Below are 27,140 nucleotides of genomic sequence, written 5' to 3'. Positions count from 1 at the left end.
GATGATCAACATCTCACCAGTCTGCCCAGTTCTCTATTTCTTGAGATCACGCATAAGCTGAAAGAATATTTAGCTATTTTCCAGATGCAGTTCTATTTGGTAATAACACCAAGGGCTGGTCAACTTGTCCATTATATTCTATTCTATGAGAGTTATAATGCAAAGGGTACAGTAACTGTTTCAAAAATGAAACCCATCTTCATTTTTTCAAGGCACAGAAAGATGGAACACAGAAATGCACAACTGAACATCTATACAAAAGGCACAACTAACTAGATTTTGTATGAAGCAAACATTTCTAATATTGCCTGCGAACTTCCTGCAATAGCACCATCTGGGTTACTTATTTAAAATTTAGATTTCTGAGGTCTACCCCCAACCCTCTGGAACAGAATTTCAGTAAATAGGGCCCAAGACCTACATTTTAATGAACTCCCTAGTTGACCACTATGAACCAGTATTCTAGATAATTCAATGGATCTTGTTATTTTCCTTTCAACCTTGCAGAGTTATAAAATATTAGTATTTCTTACTTCTTTCAAAAATAACATAAAGTGTAAGAAATGATAATGCATTAAGATTTCAATAGGCTCCATATGCATTGTTATTTTATTTCAATAAAACATTTATATAAATGTCTATTTTTTAAAAGCTTACAAATGCCCACCACCAACACTGTTTTTTCAACTTGTTTAGAATCATGAACCTCTCTGACAAGTGAATGCTGCTTAACTACCATCAGCATAATTTCAGCAAGAACATCTGTTTTCTTCAGTATTTTTATTTTCATAGGCTTTACCTTAACAAGTGATGTCAGTAGTTTTATGCATACAGGTAACAAAAGAACATAAAAATAAGCTGAAAACTGAGTTATTTTCTTGGGTGGATTTTAAATCTTTATGGGTTTAAAACAAGCCAATTTCATTGGTTTCAAAAGCAACACGCTCACCCACAATGATGGCCAATCAACCTTACCTCGCACTGAGTTAAGCACAAGCTTTGTACACAAAAACCAACTCTCAGGTGAAAACAAACCAAAATTATCACCCACCTACAAGACTAGCTGTTTCTAAGTTACTACATTCAAATGAAAACCATAGGGAATGGATTTTTTTGTTGTTGAGAAGAGAATGAGAGTAAAATGGAAAGCCTTACTTTTTGAAAAGAGCTGCAACCTTTCAGAAATCTAGGCTTTACACGGGTTACCTAATTATATGCTGTTCAGCCTAATGACGGCCCTGAAGAGAGGTGAACAGCACAAAGGCAGCAGGAGCAGGACTCTGAATAGGGCCCCCTCATCCATGTAAATTGCAAATTAGAGGCCGGCATATGTGACTCAAAACAAATATTAAGATTGACATGAGCTGCGAATTCAAACAAGAGGACACCGCAGAGCCACATAGGAGAGAAGCACAGGAGCCTGGTCACTCTGCAGATCTTCGGGAATCTCACTGCTTGGGGCCAGCCCACAGGAATGGTGGGCTTACATTAAGGGTCACAGAGCAGAAAGAGCCTGATTTTCACTCTCTGCAAGGATGTCTGAATATGGGTGGTATGACATGGGTCATTTTCCTAAGTTATTCTTTTGTAGTGGACATGTGTTCACTTTTTTTTTTTTTTTAAATCGGCCTAGCAATTTTTATTTGGAAACTGCCCCTGCCTTCGTCAATGTGGTTTGGTGGGGCTATCAAATGCAGCCTACTTTCCTGGTGACAGGAGTGGCCATGTAACAAGCTGTCCAATAAGATACCTCATCCCTTTGGAAGCCATGATTAATCAGGAGGCAGACACATAACCCAAACAAGGCCAGAGTCATTTGAAGGATCTGAGTCTGGGCTGCTGTCTTTTCTTCTGGCATCAGCTGCTGTAAGGATGATTGAATTTTGGAAACACCAGCTGTTCTCGAGACCACCTAGACAGACTCTGTCTTCAACTGAAGTCACAGCAGCCAGCAGAACCAAGAGATGGGGGGAGAGGAAGAGTCCTGGTGATTCCATGGAACCTCTGGATCCAGCTATGCCTGAAGGTAGCTTGAATTTTCCAATTATGCAAACCAATAAATTCTCATTTATTACTTGAGCTAACTTGAGATGGACTTATCTTATTAAATATAGGAACTCCTGACTAACCCAGCCTCCATTTCATCTGTTTTTCTGCATTGTCAAATCTGCTCTTTATAGCTTCCAATAAAGATTTTAGTTCTATCAAAATCCTGTTAATTTTTTTCCTTATCTCATCATGTTCACTTTCCTCCTTAGCTTCTTTTTTCATTTCATTTTGTCATCCAGTCTCAGTTTGTTCTCTTCTTATAAGCTTTCTATTTCTGTGTCATAAGGCCATAGCTTTTGCATGCTTCCTACATTCATGCAGAGTGTCCAGTGTACTAGGCACTATTCTAAACCCTTTATTTCATTAAATCCTCACCCCATCTGTTGTACTGGATTGTCTATACTCAGATGGGCTCCAACAATACACCCTGCCGATGGAACTAGTTATCCAGAATCTTCTTCCTTGTATCGTTCTGGGTTAGACTTAGCCAATAAGGGAGTCATTAGATTTTGAAAACAGAAGTGAAATGGATGCCATTATTCTTCATGTACAGCCAGACACATGGGCATACAAAGGATTCCCAGTGACTCTTCAGCAAGCTTTTCATATTTAAACAACAGTGATTTGAGATTCCTCAGTAAGTAAATCAATAAACTAGAGAAAAGCAACACCTCCTCCAAGACTGTCCTAGCAGTTCAAGCACTTGGAGATGAGAAGAGTGAGAACTGAGGGATGGCAGCAAGAAATGGAGCCACAAACAGACAGACACCTGCAGGAGCTAAGGGTAGTATGAGCAGACAGACATACAGGAATCAAAGCCAGCTGGCCCTTTGAGACCCCGGCGGAGATTAACATGGTTCTCAGGGAGAAGACACTAGAGAAGATATACTATATCTTTTAGGTTTGTGGGAAAGAAGTGAGTAATGTAACCTGTATTTAGTTCCATTCTTGAAACACAAGTTCATTCATTCTCAAGAAATACTTTTATCATCATCATACACTCTCACATCAGGAAGTTCTCCAGGTATCATCAAAGAGGCACGTGGACTGAAAATTCTCTTAGGTTTATTTCTGTCTGGGCATACTGTATGTAAAAAACTACTAAAGTATTAAATTGTAAATATTATTTTTATCAGAGAATGTAAACCTTTTAAGTAGTATAAGTAAATGGAGGATCTGATAGGCATCAGAACACAGAAAAGTTTTCAATCTTCTAAAAGACAGAGTAAAATATAGAGCTGTATCTAGAACAGTTTATCCTTCTCATTATTGTCATTGTTTATAACAGCATTTTAGAGTCGATAAAAGTTTTCTTATTCATGATTTAATTTTACCATCACAATCTTGTGAAGAAGGTGGGATAGATATTGCTAACTATTCTGTTTTGGAGATGAACAAAATACTAATGTATCTATTGTAATACTCAATCCTAAAGCATTATTATCGTAAGTCACATCAAGGAACCACACAGAGTCATAAATGTTTTCCTAGTCTCATTTTACTGATTTATCTCGGAGCTTTTTCACTTTCTGATGGAATAGAAATTTTGTCTACTGATAAGATTTTATTAACATTAAGAAAGTACATATATCATTTTTGAAAAGAACATTGAGTCTCTTGTTTCCCCTGCTGAATACTTCTTTCTAATGCACATTGAATTGATTACTGATATGGTGTTTTGGAAAAGTTTACCACTTCAATTTCATGACAAGTCTATACAGACCACATTACTTATAAAACTTAAAATGGCAGTTTAACATTTGTTTGACTTACTTCAGAACTATTGGACTTCATGTCTCTGGTAAGATTGATGAGAACTAATAATATGACTGGGGTTTTCATTACAATCCCATCTTTAGGGATAAGCAACAGGATAGAATACGTCCAGTTTCTCTAATTACATCACAGACTTTGGCAGGGGTGCACCCTTAGGATGCAAAAGGATTTAGATTGGTTCTTGTTAATCATTTTTTGATTATAGTATCAAAAGATAGGTACTTATATGGGTTCAGGAACCTTTTGAATCTGCCCTTCTGACCTAAATGCTTCTTAATATAAATTCCATATTGGTTTGGCCTTTTGACGAAATCTCACCTCTTTTATTTGCTTCGATTTAACTATGATATCACCATAAACTCTTAACTCACCCTGTAAAACTGGAGGGGGACCAAATAGGACTACTATTTTATGGAGTGGCTCTCCTGCAGAACCGTGTGTGTGTGTGTGTGTGTGTGTGTGTGTGTGTGTGTGTGTGTGTATATATACATATATATATATATATATATCCAGTTTATGTGCATATATATACATTTATACGTACACATTTGGATATATACATATACATTTGGATATACATACATATATGTATATATATACATATATATACACATTTGGGGATATATAAATATATATATATATATATATATATATATATATATATATATATATATATATATAATCTCATTGAACATTTGCTAGGGCCCAAATGAGACAAAGATCATTTCCCTGATTTTACACATGAGAAAACGGAGATTTGGAGATATTCGTAACTCGTCCAAAGTCATGCAAGCGACATGTGTAAAAGCAAGCATTTAAACCCTGGTCTGACTCCAAATTCCTTTTCTATTTTTGCTACAGTGAAGGATATTCTGAGAAATATTTTTCCCGTGTTTCATGATCATTGAATTTTGGGGTGATAATGAAGGCAACTACCCCTGAGGACTTTTACCCTTGGACCTCTCAGTTAGTCAGAGACCAGTCACAAGGAATCCTCTATGTGCCCCCACCTGCTTATTCACATCTCTAAAGGCCTAAAGGAGAGAAAGGTTCTGAAAGGGAAAGCGTTCCCTTTGGCCCATTGATGAATGTTCTAATAAAAGGTTTGGAATGGAAAGAAGGCAGAAATTAAAGGCTTTGAACCATAATTGTCCCAGTTTCTTAGGTCTCTAAGCGAGATTAGAAAGCTGACTTAGTTTGGGTAGAAGCATAAAAAGGTAAGCAAAGATCCCGACTTGCATTGTTTCCTGGTAAATCAGATGCACATGTGACAACACATTTGATTTTACATTAAATAAGTCATTTATAGGCTTAGTGTATAGTGACATTCCATTTAAGTAGTATACATAAATGGAGGATCTGTTATGCATCAGAACGCAGGAAAGTGTTATGAAAGGGTAATTCTATTAGTAAATTCTCTGCAAATGAGTTTCATTGGACTGAAGTTTTAGGGGAGGCAGGGTTTTGTCTCTCATGGGGAAGATGTTGCCTCACCAAGTGAACCACAAGGTACGCACTTGTTTTCCTTTGGCTTTCAAGACCTACGTTAAATTTCATATTGCGGGGACAACACATGTGTTATTCTAAGTGCCTTGACTCTAGAAGAATATCAACTGCTTCACAGGTAGAATACAAATATCCTTCTCACTTTAAATCTGAGTAAACAGTCTTAAACACTTTCTAAATCCTATTATATGTACAAACTTTGCATGTAAAGGTTGAGCTGGGTAGGCAGAGGAGTGTAAGTAAATACATCCTTTTCCCATAAGTACACAGTATTGAATGTAGGAGAAAAGGGCTTTATACTCTATTCCCTCAATCCCTCAATCAAAGACCTTTTAAAAGAAAAGGCGGACTTACAATAATAACCCCCGTTCTATGATAAGGAACCTCCGTATTTGAATTTCATTGAATTATAGAGTTAGAAAGGGCCTCCCGAGGGTCCGTGTAATGCCAGCCCCCTCCCCTGCCCACCACCACCACCTCCTTTCCTGCAGTGAGCTGGAGCCGTTGATCTGAATTCTGATGATAACCTATCTTGTGCGCATTTAAAAATTTCATTTAACATCTTGACCAATAACCAGGGACCTTTAAGAGGGAGGCAGCAGGGCCTAACAGAGCAAACCGGGGATGTTGATTCTTTAGTCTCATTTTCTTCATCTACAAAATGGGAATTGGTACAGGGATTTTGTGAGAATTGGAAATGATCAAAGTCTTGGCACAGTTCTGGTACACAGCAGTGCTCGCTAAGTGGTAGTTATTATGATTATTATAGTCATTCTATAAGCAAACTGTTCTTATAAAGCATCCCCTTAAAATGACCTTGCTGGTAATGACAGACGTAGTTTCTTCATCTCATCAATCTCAAACCATCTTAGAAAAGTGCTTTGGTATCGGCATATGTTTATACATTTGGATTAAAATGTAAAACCTCACTCAGTTTTTACTTAAGCATTGACCTATTGCAATTTAATATCAGATAACTGTTGCCATCCTGCAAAGGACACTCTGCACAGCTGGGACTCTGGGGGCACAGTCTCAGTAAGAGAATGAACTGGTGGGACAGACCCTGTGTGAAATGAATGACCAAGATGCTTTGAGTCCTTTTCAAAGAAAGCGAGTTTCTTGACCCAATTAGGACAGATATTTTATCTGAGCTAATTCTAACCCATAAAGAACCTGACAAACAGTTCCTATAGTCCTTCTAGAAAGCAGAGAATTCATAACGGGGAGATTACGCTCCCCTGAGATTTCAGGAAGAAAGTTTCCTTCTAGACCACCAGGAGAGTGGCGGTAATCAAGCAAGCCCGCAAAAGCTTTGATGTTCCTCTCACTTATGACCAAAGAAGAAACTCATTTTCCACAGGCTCACCTCCTCCCTCTTGGCTCTGCTTCTAAGCCAGCCATTAGGCATCTATTGCTTTCCTATTTGCCATGGGTCTTAATTTGACACTTTGCTCCCACAAGCATTCTAAAAGAAACAGTAGTGGGGTACAATCTCGCTAGCGTCTGTGAATGATTCTTCCCTGGGCCACTGATTTCTAATGTACTTTCTCCCCGTTCTTCTGTAATCCTAACCGAGAAACCATGGATGCCTCACCATCAAGCCAAGGAATTTCTAAGAAATGCTAATAACCCAACAGGTCCAAAGGATCCATAGGTGTCTTGTTCAAAGCAGAATTTCCAATGCCTGCAAGTGCCTGACATTTTAAAGGCACCAGGTTTTCATGACTGCTGACAGAATATTTCAGATGGCCTTCTGACTGAATACAGAGAGATAGAAATAAAATAAATTTGAAAGTCCTTTTTGCATAGGCGTGTCATAATATTTAAATTTCAACAAAATCTCCATTAGCCTTGATGTGGGTTAACCACAATTTACCAGAAAATCATGAGAAATGGCTTCCTTACATTGCTCTGGTGTTTATTGACCTCCATAGCATGTTTGATCGCAGGTGGCTCCTTCATGTGGGCGTAATCTGAGACTCCTTTGGCAGCATCATGTTTCTGTCTGTAGGCAATCTTAAAAACACACACACAGTAAACTGTTACTCTCATTTAGAGGTGTATTAAATTCTTACCTGTTAAATGTCCGTGTTCTGCTAGGATTTTATGTAGTATTTCAATACCACCACTGAAGGTCAAAGTTGCCTAAGCCTCCAAAACAAGATAATATACGTAACACTTTCATTTTAGTGCTTCAGTTTAGACTCCTAATTCTAACTTTTTATTTATTTCAAAAGTCCTTCACCATATACTCGAATCCCCACGGGTACTCATTCATCTATTTTAAATCTCAGTTACAGTTTTGGGAAATCCTCCACACCCAAGAGCTTTCAGGGTTAGAAATGTTCAAGGTTTAAATCTCGGGAAAGCAACTGACAGTGTGGGGACGGTGACTGGATATTTAAAAGTGAATTGGTCATTTTAAAACTAATTGTTATGATTCTGTGTAGGCACAACTATAATGTAATATTTAAATGCCCTAACCTTTGGGAGAAACTTGAACAAATTCTCAGCTATGTGAAGCTCTGTCCTCTGTTAGAGAAATAAGGACCACACCGAGGCCATCCATTACCACCAAGTTCAATTTGTTCCATACTTGGACGGAGAGAAGGCATGAAAGTGATTACTGCAGAAGCAGAGCAACCGAACTCGACAAGAGAATGAGAAATTAAAGACAATCTATAGACAGCTAACAAATTATCACCTTATTCTCAGCCTGTGTCACTATCCTATTTATTTCTCATAGTTTTTAATGATTTTGCTTAATTTCTGTCAAACTACTTTCTGTCTGCCCTTACTAGGACATAACTGTCTAGTTCACTGACTGCTCAAAATCTTAATAGTGCCTGGCCACACAGTAACCAGTAATAAATATCTATCTGCCCGACCAGTGAATAAATGAGTGAATGAATAACTGAATGAATGATAATAAAACAGGACTAAATGAATATATTATTTCAAAATCAATTTTAAATATATATCAAAAGTTGAATAATAAAAAGATATTAGATGGAGTTAGAATTACTTGGCCCAAGAGAATAAAGGCAATTTAAAAAGAAAAATTAGAACAGTTTTTACCAAGAACAAGGTTTAATTTTCAATGAAAAAGACTGCAGTTAATGGTTGGACCTAGAGCGTATTATGCTAAGTGAAATAAGTCAGACTGAGAAAGACAAATGCCATATCATTTCACTTACATGTGGAATCAAAGAACAAAATAAACAAAACAGAAATTTTAAAAAAAGAATACAGTTAAATTTAAGGAAAAACTTTTGACCACTGTGAGTTCCTTGAGAGCTATTCCTGTATCTTACACATCTTTTAATATCCTATGCCTATCACAGTGAATGACAAAGACAAGAAATGTAATAAATGTTTAGTGGATGAATGACTAAATGAGTTTGTTAAACATGCTCATGAATTTAAACTCCTCATAGGCTTTAATAAACAGAATTTACCACCCATTTAACTCTGAGTCTAAAGGATTAAAGTGATAATGACAAAAGTAATTTTTAAAAATAAAATCATCAAATATTACCACAATAAAGAAAGCCATCTAGGACAACTATCAATGTTTAAATCCCTTCTCTGGCTCCTCCACCAAGTTTCAGTCGCCAAATTTTGAAAGCTCTGATACAAAGTTCCTCCTTTAACGAAACACAAATCTATCTCCCCATAGCTGCCTCTATTTATGCAAACAGGAAGAGTCTAGTTCACAGGACAGAACTTCAAACGTGGGAACACAGCTGTCTGCGACGTTCATTCTCACAGACTCTCTGTGTGGACTGAGGCTCCAAACACCTACAGCCCTAAGTGCTCTGCTCAGCACAAATTCCAATTTATCCGCCTCTTTTTTTAAGGTGCCTGGAATGTTCCAGATAGAGTCTGACTTGTCCTAATTAGAATTATTCGATTTGATCCAGACTATCATCTCTCCTGTGCTATAGGGGATTAATGCCTCAATAGATCACAAGGTTTCCCTTCTGATGGCTTTGCTGAGATTTCTGTCAACTAACGCCCTTACGTCTTGTTCAGTCCCACCCAGCCCTGTTCCCACATCCAATCCTGCATATTTGCTTCATTCTCAGGGCTCACATGCGGCACCTCACGTTAGCCCAGGCATAATTCATCTTATTAGAGTCTGCCCAGCGATTTAATCCATCAGGATATCTAATTCTGATGAACATATCTTTACATTTTCACCAATTAATTATGTTAAACAGGAAGCCCATTAAGAACCTCCATTTGGGCTGAGAAAGTCCATTATCTCAATTCCATTACAGTCTATATTATAACTTTGGGGGGAGGGAGGAGGAGTTTAATGGGTGGTCAAGTCTATTAAGCCAAGAAAAAACTTCCATAAGATCTGTTCCTTCCACTTAAATGAAGAGCTAGCTTATGCCTGTCTCCTTTCTGCTGGATGCCTGGTTTATTTTGTATCTTAGACAGACTATCATACTTGTGACTTTATAAGCGTAACCAATGCAGCTGATCATTTTGTGGGTTATCATAGAAACGGTGAGTCATCAAACACGATTTTAAAACAGCAGTCTTTCTTAAAAGGGCTGTGTAATTTTTTACTTGCAGCATTAAAATAGTCATTTCATTTATGGCTGCTACTAAGCACCCCTTTAGAATTAAGATTACATCAAATTGGAGGCAGCTGAACTTTAATTTATCATATTAACTTTCGTCCTTAAAATAGCTAATGGAAAATTATGTCAAGCTAATAAATTTCCTGATAAACTTGATTTCTTAGAATTTATCATTATTGTGTGGCATTTCCCTAGATTGATGTTGTTTTCTTTATAACTTAAAAATTACGGTTTCTGTGGTACGGGACACCTAACTGCTGCAGAACACTTGGCGATAGTCTTATATACTTTGTATATAAATATGTTTATATAAGTAACACAAACATTTATCTTATATATTTGATCACATGCTATGTCTTTATATCTCATATATACATATATAAGGTTACATACATTTCTAACTTAGTTTATTTTAAAACTATTATATAGGTAAATGTATTTCTGATCAATAGCACAGATGCCTCTGACACTCCTGAAACAGGACTGTTGTGGCCACTATAAATAAAAACATAAGTTCTCATAAACCTCCTCAGTCCAGATGCCCGCATAGCCCGTAGTACTCTGAATAAGGGTTTATTTAGCCTTTGACTGAAATAGCCCTGGTGAGAAAGATTTCACTACTTCATGGCACAATGCATCCATTTCCAGAAGCTTTCTTTGTGATTTGTGTTTATAAAAATTTTAATGGGGGATATCTAATAAAATAGCTTCCTAAAATTTCCACATCTCCCTCTCTTTTTAAAAAGGCATTTCTTCTTATCAGTCACTCTCTATAAAGAGTATTAATCTAGCTAACTTCACCTTATTACTCCAGTTTGAATGTAAGCATCCGAGAATGTTTGCAAATTGGTTTCAAGATAACATTGTGTTCCACTGTCACAAATTTAGGAGACTTTTCATTACAACCCAGAATGTCATTCAATTTCCAATTTGGATAGTCCTCTAATTCAGGTTAGCACAAATCTGATACTATTTGGACACAGTAAAAGGTTAGTTTAATAATCACAGACACTGTCAAATAGCTCTATGTTCTTGACTGTCTTTTTACCAGGTAAACTCTGAGAATTTCACTTTTAACAGTAAATAACTTGATGTACATAAATTTAAAGAAATGATATTACAATCACATATCGTGTTTCCCTGAAAATAAGACCTAGCTAGACCATCAGCTCTAATGCATCTTTTGGAGCAAAAATTAATATAAGACCCAGTTTTATATTATATTATATTATATTATATTATATTATATTATATTATATTATATAAGAAATGGTATATTATATTATATTATATTATATTATATTATATTATATTATACCCGGTCTCATATTATATTAAAATAAGACCGGGTCTTACATTAATTTTTGCTCCAAAAGACGCATTAGAGCTGATGGTCCGGCTAGTTCTTATTTTCGGGGAAACACTGTAAGTCTTAGAAATAGATACATTATTCAGGGTCCAGGTGTTTCTTTAGCAATAAGTTCAGTGACTAATAACAACACTGCACAGCACCGCTCTTTAGGAGCACAAACATTTCATTTCCAGGGTGCATATTCTACTAAGGACAATACATGCTAACAAATGTAAGGGATAACCTACTCTGGCAAAAACAAAACAGATTTCAAAATATACAAAATGGATTATTCTTCATGTTAAGTTCTGTGTCGCACATATTTGTGTACTATAGACCTTTTCATGTGATAATAGGCAAGAAAAGTTGTGTGCTTCCAAAGCAATGAAGTATGTAAATACCTGAAAATGTGACCTTCCCAAGTTAAGTATAACAACAAGAACAGATCTTTTTCTTTTTCTTCTTTATTGCATAAGAGTTGCTTGTCACATAGCAAGTGCTGTGTTATAATTATTTGCTTTATAAAGCAGTCCATCTTATCAGCAAGTGGCTAGGTGACTAGATGTGGGCAACAAAGGGCGGGGCGGGGTGCGCATATCGGTCATGGTCAGCCAGGCACATCTTTGACACCATGTATTTTTAGCCTCATGTTGCACGGCTGAAATTAGCTTACTGCCAAGTTAGGTATACAGTGGACTTTTAAATTTGTAATAGTGTAGTTAAAGGTGTTCTGCAATGGAAAACCATGCTCATTATTTTTCAAGAGTAATCTATTTTCAGACTATTTTACAAATATCTAGGTATCCTCTACTTAAAAGCAAAGAGATTCTGGAGAAAGAAGTAAACTTGTTTAATAAGAAAAACAGGGGAAGAAATGGTAAGAAAGAGTTGGTATACTGTGTGTACAAAACCAGATTCTGGAGCCAGATGCTCATGTGCTGGCTAGGCCATTTATTGGCTCTGTGACCTAGGGCAAGTTACTTAACCTCTCTGTGCTTCAGTTTTCACACCTCCAAAATGAGGAAATCTTATGGAGAGGTTGTGAAGATTAAATTATATATATATATGTATATATATGTATAATATATATATACACGTATATATACGTGTATATGTATACACACATGTGTGTATATGTATATATACACACATATATACATATATACATATATACATATATACACACATGTGTATGTGTATAAAACATACTGGGGGTGCTGCAAAATATATATACATGACTTGTATATACACAACTCTTGTTTTTGGTATATATTGAGTATTACAATTTAATACAGTTTTCTCCTTTCTTAAAATATGTATACATATTTTTGGCACTTTCTGTATATAAAATGATATAAATATATATATATAAAAGCACCTGACACATAGTAAGCATTTCTATGTGTTTACTATTTATTATTTTTAACCTAAAATGTAGCATGAAGAATATAAACTATGTAAAAGGAAATATTTCCTTGGAAAGGAAATCAACAAATTGAATAAAAAATCCATTTTATAAATATTTATTAAATACTTCCTATGTGCTAGGGACTGTTCTAAGCACAGCGGGGAAGCAGGGAATGAGACAGATGAGGTCCCTACTCTCGTGTCACTTAGGGAGCCACGTAACAGATTAATGAAGTTAAAAAAAATCAAATTGTGCTATGAAGAAAACAAGATAATAGGATGAGTCAGAAAGGGGTGAAACATTCTAGTTTGAAATTCTGTTTTAAGAAATAGAACAAATTAAAAGCATTAAGTATTCCTTATGTGTTGATGTACTATAAAGGGAAAATTACTCCTAAACTCTTGTGGATTCAAAATAAATTTGCATGATGACAGTTCTTAGGTTTGTCTGCAACTTACAATGACTGAAACAGCCACTTCTACCTGATGGAGGCTCTTTTTGGTAGCCTGAGGTATTCTTAAATGAAAAACACCATTCACAGAAAAGCAAATTCAGGAACCACTTTGTCTAATGGATGGACCACAGTCCTTCGCATCCTGAATTTAACCAGTAACTTTTTATGTGACTTTTAATAAGCTACTGGAATGTTTCCCACTTAGAGATCACACGGAAATCAGAGACTATTTTAATATTTACTGTAAGGTTGCAATCTAAGTGACCTGTCTAAGTAAATTTCAATTTTGTTCTATTAATAGCTGTGAATGTGATTAGGGAAAACAGCATCATGTGACTAACAGAAATTTGCTTATCCTTTTCATTTGCTACAATTCCACCGGCAACAACTGACAGGCCATGAATCAGTTGCTTCCAGTTTTCATTCAGTATGTAGTCCTGAAGATAAACAACTTTTTTAAATGCTAAATAATTTATATTAGGTTATATGTTTATATCCACACAATCATATAACAATTTAGGAAAACCGCACCTCACTCTGAAGCTGGGTAACTTCTCTTGCAAAGACGCTGTCAATTGTGGCTGGCATCTGCTTATAAAGAGAATTGGAAAGGTCCGCCTTAATGGTGCCTTTGTATTTTGCCTGGGGGAGAGGGAAAGGAAAAAATAAATATTCCTTTCTTTTACTTGAATATTGAAAGAAAATAAAAAGCAACTTTCTCCAGAGACAGAGTTAATTTAAAAATCTGAAGACCATTTGAAACTTAGATAACGGACCTGAGAAATGTATTTTGAAGAAACGTAGATCCAATTTATCATGGAGAAAGCTTTAAACAAAACAAGCAAGAAAAAAACACACGATCATTTTTCTATTTAAACCCATGTACATTTCTAAAAGTAAATCTATTTGTGTATATTGACAGTTTCACATGGTTGGATCAGCGAAGAAAAATCTGAGAGCGATGAGACATTTGAGTTGTTCCAGGAAATATTATACAAGTTGTTAGAAAAGACCACCTAGAACCTGAATGCAAAGCACAGAATTCCATGTTTCAAATCTCCTTCACCTCTTTCTACCACGATGGGGCGTGGGGTGCTTTTGGGCTTTTTCTGTGCCTTCCTACCGCCAATCTACACTGCCCCTAGGTGATCTCATTCACCACTTCCTCTTGGGAAGATTAGGTTCAAAATAACAGGACAGATTACCCACTTCCGTTTTTTTTTTTTTTGCTCTGCAGTTAACTCCTTCAGGAAAACGAATCAATTAATAACTAAGAACATCAAGAATTTCTCTACAAGGCAAAGTAACAGCTAACACAAATAAGCAAAACAGTGTTTTTCCACACTCTGTCGACAAGTTCAATATGACTCCCGCTCAGAGTCAGATTTGAGCGTTGATTTATTGAGCATGTAGCCTTGTGTTCCCACAACTCTTTGGATTTGAGTACTTAATAAAAGAAAATTTACCAATTTTCCTCACAATGTTTTCTTGTTAGTAGAAATAATCCTGAGAATATCATGTTGATCTTTTTCCAACATATGAAACACTAGAGGTCAGCCATTTATAATACTGTTTTATTCATTCTCTTGTCAAGTTTATCTCCTCTAAGTGATCTATTCGCAAGACTACAGAAATGCCTCATCACCGAAATCACTGTCAACACTGTGCTTTTCAATGCCACACATACTGGGGTCCTAAATGCTCTCAGAAAGAGACTATATGATTTTTTCAGCTGGAAAATGAATGTAGTGCATTTCTCACTCTGTGGTTTCATAATAGCTATCTCCGTTGAACTGATCCTAGTCAATAATAGTTTAAATTGATTTAGAATTACTTACGAAAAATACCACATTTTATGGAAGCAGCTGGTAAATTTTACTTATTTTCAAAATGATAATTTAGAACTAATAAGTCTGTTAGGAGAAAAATAATAGAATTGCTAAGACTATTTTGCCAGTACTTCCTACTTATTGAATAAGAATATATTTTTTCAAGAGTATTTCTATGTAAATAAGGGTCAGAAGCAAAATACAGACATATATAATAAAATATATCAAACATACGAGTAGACAGTAACATATGTCAATTTACACAAATTAATTGGTAGTACACAGAATTACATAATTATATAGATATTACCAACATTCAGTGGTGGTGCTTTTTAAAATATTATTCTCCAACTTTAATAGAAAAAGATAATGCAAGCCATTTTGCAAGTGTTTGATACCTTACCTCAGAAATAAAAGCACCAATATGTTTTACATGGTTTAGCATAGGAGTGTCCGTCACAAATGTACACTTGTCCTTAGACTTTTTATATTCTTCTTTATAATGGATCTAAAAAAGAAAATAATTCACATGAGAGAGAAAGAAGAAAAATAATTGAACGCTCCATTTTTTAACAGAAGAATTACCTTGAGAAAGTTCATTTTCTGAAGTAAATACTATCCAATGTGGAATGACATTCAAGAGAAGCCAAATCACATAAACTGATATCTAGTATAAAATTGCAAAAATGGTAAGGCATAATCAAGAAACCCTCTTCTTTAGATAAACAAGGGTCCAGTTATCATCAAGGATCACGTGTGGTGGACCCACAATGATTATGGGTCCGGTTGCCCAGTGTGCTCAGTGTAATTATTAAATATTCTCCATTTAACTTACACAAGTGTACCAGTTTACTGTTACTTCTAAGCCATGGTCAAACAGAAACATAGATGCCCACCTCTAGGTTTTAAACAAGTACTTATCAGGATAGATGTAACCATTTAAGAAGTAGAGGCAGAAATTACTATTAAAATATTTAAAAAACTATTAGCATCATTACCTGGACACACTGGATTAGAGGAAGGGGCTTAAATTGTGGCCACAATGGGCTTCCTGTTACTAATTAATTCCACTCAAATCAAACTGACCCAATTTATGAGCACCCATAGACCTCCCATCCGCCTTCCCTCCCCCTACAAAAGCAGAACCTGCCCAGAAAGCTTGCCACATGGTTGAGATCATTCCACCAGGTCCCCTTGCAGATGAAAAAGGAAAAGACCAGAAAGGCTTTGCTGAGAATGCTCATTTCTCCCTCTTGAACTCACTAGGAAAACAAGCCACTCCTTTTTCCTTGGGGAGAGACCAGAATTGTTACTCTGGGGAAAGACCCCGCCTGGACACATAAGCCAAAAAGAAGTCTAGAACTCCTGAGAATGACCTAAAACGTAATCCCACTGTCATGCTACTTGCAGCCCCATCTTAAAACTGGGAAGGCAAAATTTATGACTAGTTGAGAGGATGAAGGCAATTTGCTAAAAGTTATTATCACCCTGTAATAAAGCCATGTTTATCTGTCCAAGACTCTAAATACTTAGGCTGAAAAAAAAAAGTCCCAGTTCAGATGATAAATTACATGGTCTCCTTAATTATAACCTATAAATGAAGTTTAATTCTAAATACTATCCAGTTCTTAAAGGACATGGCTCATATTGATGTTACACAAATATTACACAGGGATTTTATGCAAACCTGATCTGAGGGGCATTATTTGACCATAACCAGATATGAACATGTTAAGTAACATTAGTTCAAAATACCGTATTTCACTGCTGTGGCTCTTAGATATTACATGTCTACCACATTAAACATTTGTTTTATTCATGAAATCAACATTAGAACATATTTATCTTATCTGAACACTAAATTACTTTTTTTTTCTTCTAGAGATTGGCCATAATTTTAGGTCTCTGCAAATCACCCTCCTCAGTCACTAGTAATTAAGCCGTTAATGGCAGTATGATAAATAGTAGGCTATTTTGATCATAAGGAGGAAAAGAGAAGTATCTCCGTTATATAATTAAGTGTGAGAGAAAATAACCTATCATTAGGCTTAAGTCTGCCTCATTATTTTTATCTTTTGCCACCATCTTTTCCCTCTCACATTCACATTCTTCACTGCAGTGGTATGTGCTACAGCTACAGACCTCGTGATAAGCTCTGACCTGAGCAGAATGTTCAGGACAGGATAAGGGTGAAGTTGTTACTTCCTTTGCTATGCAGAGACAAATAGTTCAGTCTTAAGTGTGGTCTCCATTCCTTTGGTCATTATTTAAAAGATAGACACACACACACGTACATTTCTAATTTCTAATGAATTGTACTATATGAATGACAATAAGCAAATGACACTAAGTTTTATATGAAGATGTCACGTATTAGTAGCCTTCCTATACTAATAAAAGAGATGAAACTTCACCAATGACTGGCACAAAGTCTTATCTAAAATAAAAATCACTGAGTAGACAGCCACTTCCTAATACAACCATCATCCTATCTATTGGATAGATTGCCTGTCCAACACCCATCTTTCCTAATAATAGAACCCAAATGTACTTGTGAGAGTAGCCAGGTCCCTACCCCAGCCCCAGAGGACAAACTGCTCTAAACCAGGCATGGTTTTATCATTCCCCTTGGCCAGTCATTAGCCTGGGGAGGCCAGATACCCAGCTCTGGCCACAAGACATTAATGGAGTCTCCCAGCAGTGTCCTGGTGCTTCTGGTATAAAGGGAGAGACTTGCTGGCATAGCCTTTGGACACTTTGCCCCTCCACCTGATTTGACGCCCCAACATCACAGGGATGCAGCAGCAATAAGCCACCATACTAATAATGACGGAGCAGAAGAAAAAGAACCTGACAGTCTGATAACATCCACTACGCCAAGATTGGACCCCCTACATCCAGGCTTCATGTGTGAAAAAAATAAACACATACCGGGAGTGCCCAAAAAAATGTATGCAAGTGGACACGTTGGTCAATGTTGCTCAAGCAATCATTGGCTGTAATCAGAAGAAGTGTCTGAATAGTGATGGTCACCACTTTGAGCACCTCTTGTAATTGCAGAAGTCAAACGTGACTTGTATTCATCTTTTGTTATTAGTATATATTGAATATTATAATTTTAATACAGTTTTCCTTTCTTAAAATTGTTTTTTTGTGTGTGGTTTTTTTTTTGGGGGGGGGGCACTCTGTATTTCTTAAACTTCTGTGCCAGGGTTTCCTATTACCTGCAGCTATTTGTACTCATAACCAATACACCATCCAAGATACTTTCTGATTGAGAAAGAAGGAGCAAAGTTGATGATTTAATGAACATTAAGATGTCCTCCCAATATTTATTTTCTTCTTTGATCTTACTATTAATCCCACCATGTCTCAACTACAATGAGAGTTACAGTGGTGCTTCCTCCTTCTTGCCTAGTTTTTTTCACTTAGTAGGAGATTAGCTAATGGCTGAAAGTGGATGGCAGATGTAAAAATGTTTCAAGATATTTCTTTTTACAAGCATTCTTAACCAAAAGTACCCAGGAAGTCTTTTCACAAATGGAGCCACATTGGCTAAATGCAGTAAACCCCGGAAGAAAGAACCATGCTCCCAGTTAACTGGACGCTCACAGCCAAGGCTGCTCTCCCAAGTGCTCCAGCAGTTGGACCTTTCTCTGGAGGGGTACCCACTAATCTAATATCTTCAGCTTTGGAAGCATTTACATACAACAAACAATGCTCATTTGACTGGAAAAATGTTCTTTCTGCTGCCATGCATGTGAACACCCTAAAAAGGCTTAAACCAAAACACTGAGTCAGAGGCTTCATGCAGATGTGGCCAAATCTGCTCTGCAGAGACTTTACACCGAATTTACAAGAAACATACAAAAGATCCCCTGTCACTTAATATTTTTATGATACCTGACAAAAGGCTACTCGATCCATGATGCCAACTGCTCAAAATAGTCAATAGGTTTGATTTATTCAAGAGATTGATTCGATAGTTGACTAACAGGACAAAAATAACACAGAAAAGATATCTGGAGAAATAAAACGCATGTGGTTAACAGAAAAATAAAAGAGGCTGTCTCAGAGGACCACCTGTCTTCTAGACTGGGAAGTGAGTTACACAGAGGGAAACCCCACGATACAGGCCAGGCAAGTGCAAACCAGAAACAAGGTGGAGCAAAGGAAAATTGAAAAATGCCTTGTATTGATCCCCAAAGTGAAGCCACCTGACATGGAAAATGGAGAATTCTAAATAGTACAGGCCTCCCAGGACTTCCCTCTAGACCAAACTCATTTAACATTTTAATCAATTATCTGGCGAGGGCATGATACAGCAAAGTCTACAGGCCTGCTGATGACCCCAAGCTCTCCGGGAGAGTGAAACGGCAAAATGAAAGCCGGGAACTGGGGAGGCTTTCAAAGGACCGTGCCTCAGGGCAGACAACTACAGATGACATTCATCCCTAGCAAGGTGAAAATCATTCAGGCTACTATTTAAAGATGATAGGCCCTAAGCAATCAGCTACAAGTCAAAAAGTAGGCCTGAAAATGGCTGAGAATGATGTCCAACAGCTCTCTGCAGCCTCCAGGTCCAAGAAACTCTAAACATTATCACCAAGCATTGAGGGAGCAAAAGGGAACATCGTCCCACCCTATACACAATCACAGACCACACACACACCTGGACTGCTGGGCACAGATCTGGTCATCACACCCCAATAAAGACCTATGCAAGCTAGAAGAGGTCCAAAGAGAGACAGAATGAAAGGCTGCTCCATGAAAAGAAACCCACAAAACTGTCCTTCTTATATAATAAAATGGAGCAGAGTGATGAGTGGCCACCAGCCATGCTCTGGACTTAGCCGGACCTAAACCTGAATCTTGTCCCTACCCCTGACTAGCCAGGTGGCCGTGGGCAAGCTACTCGGCCTTAGGTTGTACCACCTCTGAACTGAGGCTCATAGAACCTATACCAGTGGTTCATTGTGGCACAGAACACAACGTCTGCCACACAGCAGGAGAAAGGACGTCATGGTGGCCAAGGCTTAGGAGTCAGACAGACCTTGCTTCAAATCCCAGGTCTGTGGTTTACTAGCTGTGTGATTTGATCAACAATGTGAGACTGCTTCTTAAAGCTTCAGGATGTGGGACTGTACGAGCAGGCAAAAGTATACCAAATTCTCTTGGTGACATAGGCTGTAGACAGATTGCCTTCAAACAACAAAAAGGCTCGGGTAAGCACATGGATGCCCCTTTAGAATATAATGAATTAGAAAACAAAACTAAGGGACTTGAAGGTTTGTCTTTAAATTGAAGTTTGGGACCAGGAAAAAGACCAGTGCACGGTTAAGAGAGAGGGTTTTGTGTTCAAGTCCTACTCCCCACTGCTTAACTGTGTGACCCAGGCAAGTTACTGTCTCTGAGCCTTTACTTCCTTACCTCTAAAATGGGAAAAACAATAGAACCTACCTCACAAGCTACAATGCCTGGCAGGGGTATGATTCCCACCATCCTTTGGTTTTTTTCTGACAAATTACAAGGCAGCACAGAGTTATACATAAACTGAAGTTAGATGGATACAAGTCATTTACACACGTAGTAGTTAGTAACAGCTAGCATTTCTTGAGTACCCATAATGTTCCAGTATACTAAACATTTCAGATGTGTCACTATTACTCAGTCTTATTATTACACATGTCCCGCTTAAGGGACTGAGCCCAGCCAGCCTGCCCAAGGTTACTGTTGATTCAAACAGGGTGACTTCAGAGAACTTGCCAGAACACTATTCCACTGCCCAGGATTGAATTCTTTTGAAAATAAACATTTGTAAAATATTCTGATCACTTTGTTCATTCACAACAGAAACAACCATTACTGTGCTCACCTCTCTAAATATGGATGCAGGCATCTATTCACTTCCCATGTTCCATCTTTCTTCTGTCCCAGCAATTCCCTTACAAAGGTTTTATGTTTGTTTGTTTGTTTGTTTAGTAAGGCATTTTATTTTTATTTAGTTTTCTATTAGTTTCAGGTGCACAAGACAAAGTAATACTTAGACGTTTATCATTTATATCCCTCACACTGTGTGAATCCCCCTCCCCCATCCACTATCCCTCTGACATCACACAGAGCCATTACATTTCCATTGTCTCTATTCCTAATGCTGTACTCTGCTTCTTGTAAGTATATACATACATATATACATATATATATATACATATATATATATATATAAAATTATAGTTGGCATTCATTATTGTTCAGCTTCAGGTGTGAAGTGAAGTGCAGTGATCAGACATCTACATCATCCCTGAGGTGGTCTCCCAAATGGGACACGTCCCTTACAAAGGTTTTGATGAGGACTGTCTAAACTCTCATCCCTAGTGAGCAATACTTTTCCTTGTGCTTCCAGAATTATAATTTGTAAAAATATATGACTTAACTCTATAATTCTAGGATTCCCTTGAAATATAAACCAATCCCAGTTAATAAAAAAAGTCACAACAAATATGTTCCTTTTCACTGATATCATCATCATCATCATTTAGTTCAGGGTTCTTAGCACGTAGTTCAGTTATCTATGAATCCTATATTGGATATCAACATTATATGCCAATAGGTGTTATATGTACTTTTCTGGTTTGGAAAACTATTGTGTTCATCAGATGCCTCAAAAAGTCTCCAAAATGTTTTTTTTTTAATCATTCATTTAGGCAGACATCCTCTCAAAACAAATTACATCATTATACAAATTGTAAAAGGCTTTGTGTTCTCGAAAGGAATATTCTCTGAATTCAATGCTTTATGATTTCACGTCAGAGTGACAGCGAAAACCCTAAAGCACAGCATTCTGCTTCTGCAGAAATTCTCTTTGTGGGTGACTTTGGGGAAATCACCTAAAATTTCTGGACTCAGTTCCATGATCTGGAAAATAATTGCGTCTTAATAGACGATTTCAAGATTTTTCTCTCCGGCTCTCTGATTCCATGACGTAATAGTGCCACCCATGCAATGCAAAACAAGACAGAAATTGCATAAGCCACTTACATCACTAATGAGCTCAGTGCATTTTCTGGCCAATTCCATGCTCAGGTCTTCAATAACAGGCTTAAAGAATACCTATCCGGAAAAAAGGGAAAGGAAACATATTTCTAATCATCAATTGAGAGGAACAAATACCCTTCTTCAGTAGGTGCTTGCCCACTCACCTTGTCGTCTTCACTTTCGTCTTCCTCTGTTTTTTCCTCTTCAGTTTCATCTTTTACATCCTCAGATACAGGGACCCTCATTTTTACCCTCTCTGTCTATATATGTAGTTTGTAATTCACTAATGCAGTACTTTTTATGGACTGCAGCACTCTTGAGATCTTGGAGTCTGTGGTGTTCGGCAGAAATGAGCTTACCCAGGCCTCCTCCCTATTTAGCTCACACTTCACTCTCCTTATCACAACTCTGTGTGAGTGGATGGAACAGATGCCGGAGGTCGGCCAGGACTCGCCTCCCAAGTGGAAGTAACATTTTAACAGGCAAAATTCCATGTTATGAAAATGTAAAGTCAATCCCCTTTGAACGGGTTAAGAAATCCAGAAAAGACAATTTATTTATATTTCACTAATTCAATTCACAAAAGAGCTTGAAAAAGACTTCAAGATTCTGGGAAAAACTAACTAGCTATCACATTCAAGACAGCACAGTCCAAAGCCTGTTATCTCAAAGATTCCTCAATTCCTTCTAAATAAAGCTCTCACTGGAATATCAGACATAGCTCTGATCTGCTATCGTGAATCTGGATCACTCAAACTCATTTCATTAATCTAAATTAAGTATTTTAAGAGACATATATGTACTTCTCACATTCTAAAAAATACTCTTTATATTTGCTGATTAAAGGCTAGTAATTTATTATGAAAAGACCTTTGAACCCTTCAACGAATCTATTCTGACTTAATTATGACTGTTAATCCTATACTGCTATATTATTTTAATTATAAACATCATTAAACATGAGAAGTTGCAGTGAACATAGGTTGGTATATCATTTAAGAATTCTACAAACATCATTGGTTCAAAAAATAACAGTCATACTCTTTCAATTCTGCCCACTGTGTCAAATTTACAAATTCATTAGTTACTTGGATATTCGAGTATGCAATACATTTGGAAAAGTTGGGGAAAATGAACTATTACAATGATGACATGTACCACAATACAATAATGTGGCACATGTCATCAGTTATATAATTTAAAATACATGGTATTTCTCAAAACAAGTCCTTTAATGTCAATTTTGGCAATTCTAAGACTCTGTCCAGCTTATAATTTATCAATAAAATCCTAGGCTTTAAATCCTAGGTTTTAAAGTCCTAGGCTAAATGAATACAGCCACAGCATATCATGTGTTGCACATAAAAAATACCCTATGGTGAATAATGAAAGTAATTACAAAAAATACAATTTTATTCAAAACAATACATCATTCTAAGTAACCAAATATAATGCTGTTTTCTCTTGATAGCATATCCAGTTTGACATTTATTTTTTTATTGCTTTGGCCTTGCCTAAACTAAAATTCTGACAAGAAAAGTTCTACAGTCATCATGTGTAGATTATTTCTCAAATTGTGTTCCATGAGGTTAAAGTTCCACAGAATACTCTGGAGGGGAAAAGGGGGATTCTTAAATAAACATGTTTCGGGAAACCTGTATACCAGTATCTACCTCAGCCACTTAGAGGTCCACATGGCATAATCACACATTAGAAGCTCTGAGAAGACGCTCGACCAAGAAAAATATTTAAATTTGCTTAATCCAGCATTCCCCAAACATGAAATCTTACCCATCTAATCTAATCTAACCGATCTATCTACTTAGCTGCCTACGTACCTATTTTTTAATGATATCCAATACTCGAGAAAACTACCATTCTTTTGTGAAGTATTACTTAGGGAAATACTGTTCTATTCTGAAAAAAAAATGTCTATATATATATATATTTACATATATTTTTTTGTATATAAATATTTACATATATATATATATATGTATATATATATATATATATATATATATATATATATATAGTGTTCTAGAAGAATCCTTGGTCTTTTCATGAAACAGTTTTTGATACAATCTAACTTATAGTATCATATATCCTGCTTACCAAAAAATGCCAGAAACAAATGTCCCACAGGTGCTGAATTTGGAAAACAACATAGAAATAATAGCCATGTCATGCTAGTGTAGAGAATTCTACACAGAAATTCTGCTTATATTGCGGTTCTTCCATAAAGGAGCAAAATGTGTGGACTCTGACTAATTCTATCAAGTCCTCTGCCAGGATAATCTAATATTCTATAGATCTCTTACATTATCTTTATTTGGAAATAGGGTAGAGCATTTTCTATAAGCTTTTCTTGCAAACTTCTAGAAGTATAGGGAGAAAAATCTTGCCCCAGCTGCCTAAGATGCACCTGTTAGCTAGTGTTTTAGGTAACAATACTAGTGTATGAGGTAACAATACTTGTGTTTGAGGTAACAATACTAGTGTTTGAGGTAACAATACTAGTGTTTGAGGTAACAATACTTGTGTATGAGGTAACAATACTAGTGTTTGAGGTAACAATACTAGTGTATGAGGTAACAATACTTGTGTTTGAGGTAACAATACTAGTGTTTGAGGTAACAATACTAGTGTATGAGGTAACAATACTTGTGTTTGAGGTAACAATACTAGTGTTATGAGGTAACAATACTAGTGTTATGAGGTAACAATACTTGTATTACTCATGGTGATATCTCTTCCCCATGGTGAATTACCTTCATCAGACTGCAACGGCTGCTTTGTCTCGTTTCCCATCGTGTAATAAATTCTTACTGGCTCTCCACTGCGCTGGAAGAAAATAATCTGTTGAGATTATGCACGAAAGTTTTAAAAGCAAAACACAATACCATATGCAGTGTGAACACAAATTTTGCATTTGAGATTTTAGAACCAGAATTTTAAAGCCACAGGGATCCTTAAGAAATCAATCCTGCTGAAGCCCTCTCTTTTACAGAAGACAAAAGTAAGGTCAAGAGAAATTAATTATTTGTCTTATTTACAAAGTTATTCAATGGAGCACTAGGACCAGAATTTAACTAAAGCCCAACATTCATGTATTCATGTACGTGTTGTTATGCCAGGGACTGTGCTTGGTGTTAGAGATACAATGGTGAATAAAACATACTTAGTGCTAAGATAAAGTAGAAAATAACAAACCCATCATTCAAGACTTGATGGAAGAATTCTTTAATGGATTGTTTGGCAAGCTAGATACATTATTACTTTTGATTGAATGCATTTTTCCTTTCACCTATAGGTATAATACAAAATTCATGTCAAGTTTTAAGTCCTGCATTTTATCACAGCAAAGCACTCTTGTCAATAGCTCCAAAATGTGACTCGGGAATAAAAAGAAATTGTTCTTCATGGATAGCTATCATGTTTCAAAATTCCCTATCATCCTTTTTTTTTTTTAAACCAAGTTAAATGTTGTATTTTAATGCATGTTTTCACTTTGGGGCACCTCAAAAAGGGAGTATCTGTATAGTTGCTAATCCCTTTTACTTACTGAGCATTTCATTTTACGTTGTCTACTTTTTGTTTAGTACTAGATCCATGCGCTGACCAGAATGAGACCAACATGAGGATCACATTACTTACAGCTAGACCCCCTACTTCCCCAGGTTTGGCTCTCCCACATCCTCTAGGACAAATTACTTGATCCTTCTCTAACTCTCCATAGTTAAAAACAGAAAAACTGAATTATGAGAAGTTAATAAAAGAAAAGCACCTTACAAATAGCAAAGGCCCTTACAAACACAAGAGTTTTTAACTATCGTATAAAGGTACACCGTTCCAGGGAAAGCACCTGATATGAAAGGATCTTCTCATTTGAAAGGTAAAACTCTATACCACCAATATGTTTTCTAAGGCCAGAAGGACCTACTACAGCATAGCAGCCGAAAGATAAGAGCTACTTTGTGTGTTATAATACAGAAGGCTTTGATCTTTTTAGAATTTGATGTTTATGTGTATTGCCATAGAAAATGCAGTCCCTAGGGTAATTCAGGTCTCGGGGACACAGCCCCTGGCCAAGGAAACCAACTATACTGCTATCGTGAGTCATATAGTACTTTGTCTTCAGTGATCTGAAGGAAACATGAGACAAGAATCTTTTCAGATCTGACAAATATGTCATACTTATTTCACTTTTTTCTCCTTTTTATTTCTTTACAGTGGTCGAAAATGTGTCTTTCCACAACAGGATGATGACTGACTTGCAAATAAACATCCATATGAACAACTGAAATAGACTGAGATTTAGTTCTGGGTTGAGAAAACTTATAGACATAAACTGAATTTTTCCATTTTAAAATGTAATTCAAGATTTCTTATTATAAAACATTCACCCTAAATGGTTAGGTGAGAGGGGGATTAGTTCATCTGACTTGTTTCTCTGCCTTGGCAATCTTTCACCTACTCATTTTCAGTTGCCTGGTTTTGTGTTGGTGGGTTGGTTGGTATTTGTTTGTTTTTTAATGACTATCCCCCAGAACGTTCTCAGTTGAATTCTTGGTTATTTTCCTTTTGCTTCATACAGTTCCTCATCCTTAGGCATCTGTCCAAAAGAGAACTTTACTAATAGATGAGGGGGAGGAATCATTTCTTAAAACAAGAAATGTAAGCTCTCTGGGGCAATTTGTCTTCTTTACAAAAGAGAAGAGTTCTGTTTAATATTAGCCCAATCTATTTTTACAATTTACAGCCATCATGCTTATCTTCTTCTTTTCAATGGCTATTTCATTACTGTTTGTTAGTTAGAAATCAACAGAATACAAAGCAACTTGAATAATTGTCAACCTTACCAATTGTGCCATTAAAATAAGATTTAATACGGTGTTTTTCTGTATTTTTATTCCAGCTTTCACAAATATAGATCTTACTCACAAATGAAAGCCATATTCCTAGACTGATATTAGAGGAGGAGAACAATAAACTGCAAATAACTTTCAACACAACAAATTCCATGTCGGGTGTGGTTGCAATGGCAAGATTAAAAATATGTAGCCTTCTAAATATATAGGCATGGGGTGGGGGGAAGTATTCTTACAGAATCTACATTAACATAAGCACCTAGTAA

General features: G+C 36.5%; 1 protein-coding gene across 1 annotated transcript in view; it reads right to left on the bottom strand.

The window, feature by feature from the left end:
* The window catches only part of NEBL (nebulette), a 105,984-nt gene extending 83,567 nt beyond the window's left edge, over positions 1–22,417 (bottom strand). The window contains exons 1-5 of the mRNA XM_081059900.1: positions 22,168–22,417; positions 22,007–22,078; positions 15,372–15,476; positions 13,671–13,781; positions 7,237–7,347 (exon numbers count right to left, since the gene is read on the bottom strand). Of these exons, the coding sequence (XP_080916026.1) occupies positions 7,237–7,347; positions 13,671–13,781; positions 15,372–15,476; positions 22,007–22,078; positions 22,168–22,248 (480 nt within the window). The 5' untranslated portion in view covers positions 22,249–22,417. The remainder of the gene's footprint in view (positions 1–7,236; positions 7,348–13,670; positions 13,782–15,371; positions 15,477–22,006; positions 22,079–22,167) is intronic.
* Positions 22,418–27,140: the final 4,723 nt, after the last annotated feature.

Source organism: Rhinolophus hipposideros (assembly GCF_964194185.1).
Source record: "Rhinolophus hipposideros genome assembly, chromosome: 1".
In the NCBI taxonomy this organism is placed as follows: Eukaryota; Metazoa; Chordata; class Mammalia; order Chiroptera; family Rhinolophidae; genus Rhinolophus; species Rhinolophus hipposideros.
Note: the sequence above shows the minus strand (reverse complement) of the source record. Positions and strands in the feature narration are given on the sequence as shown.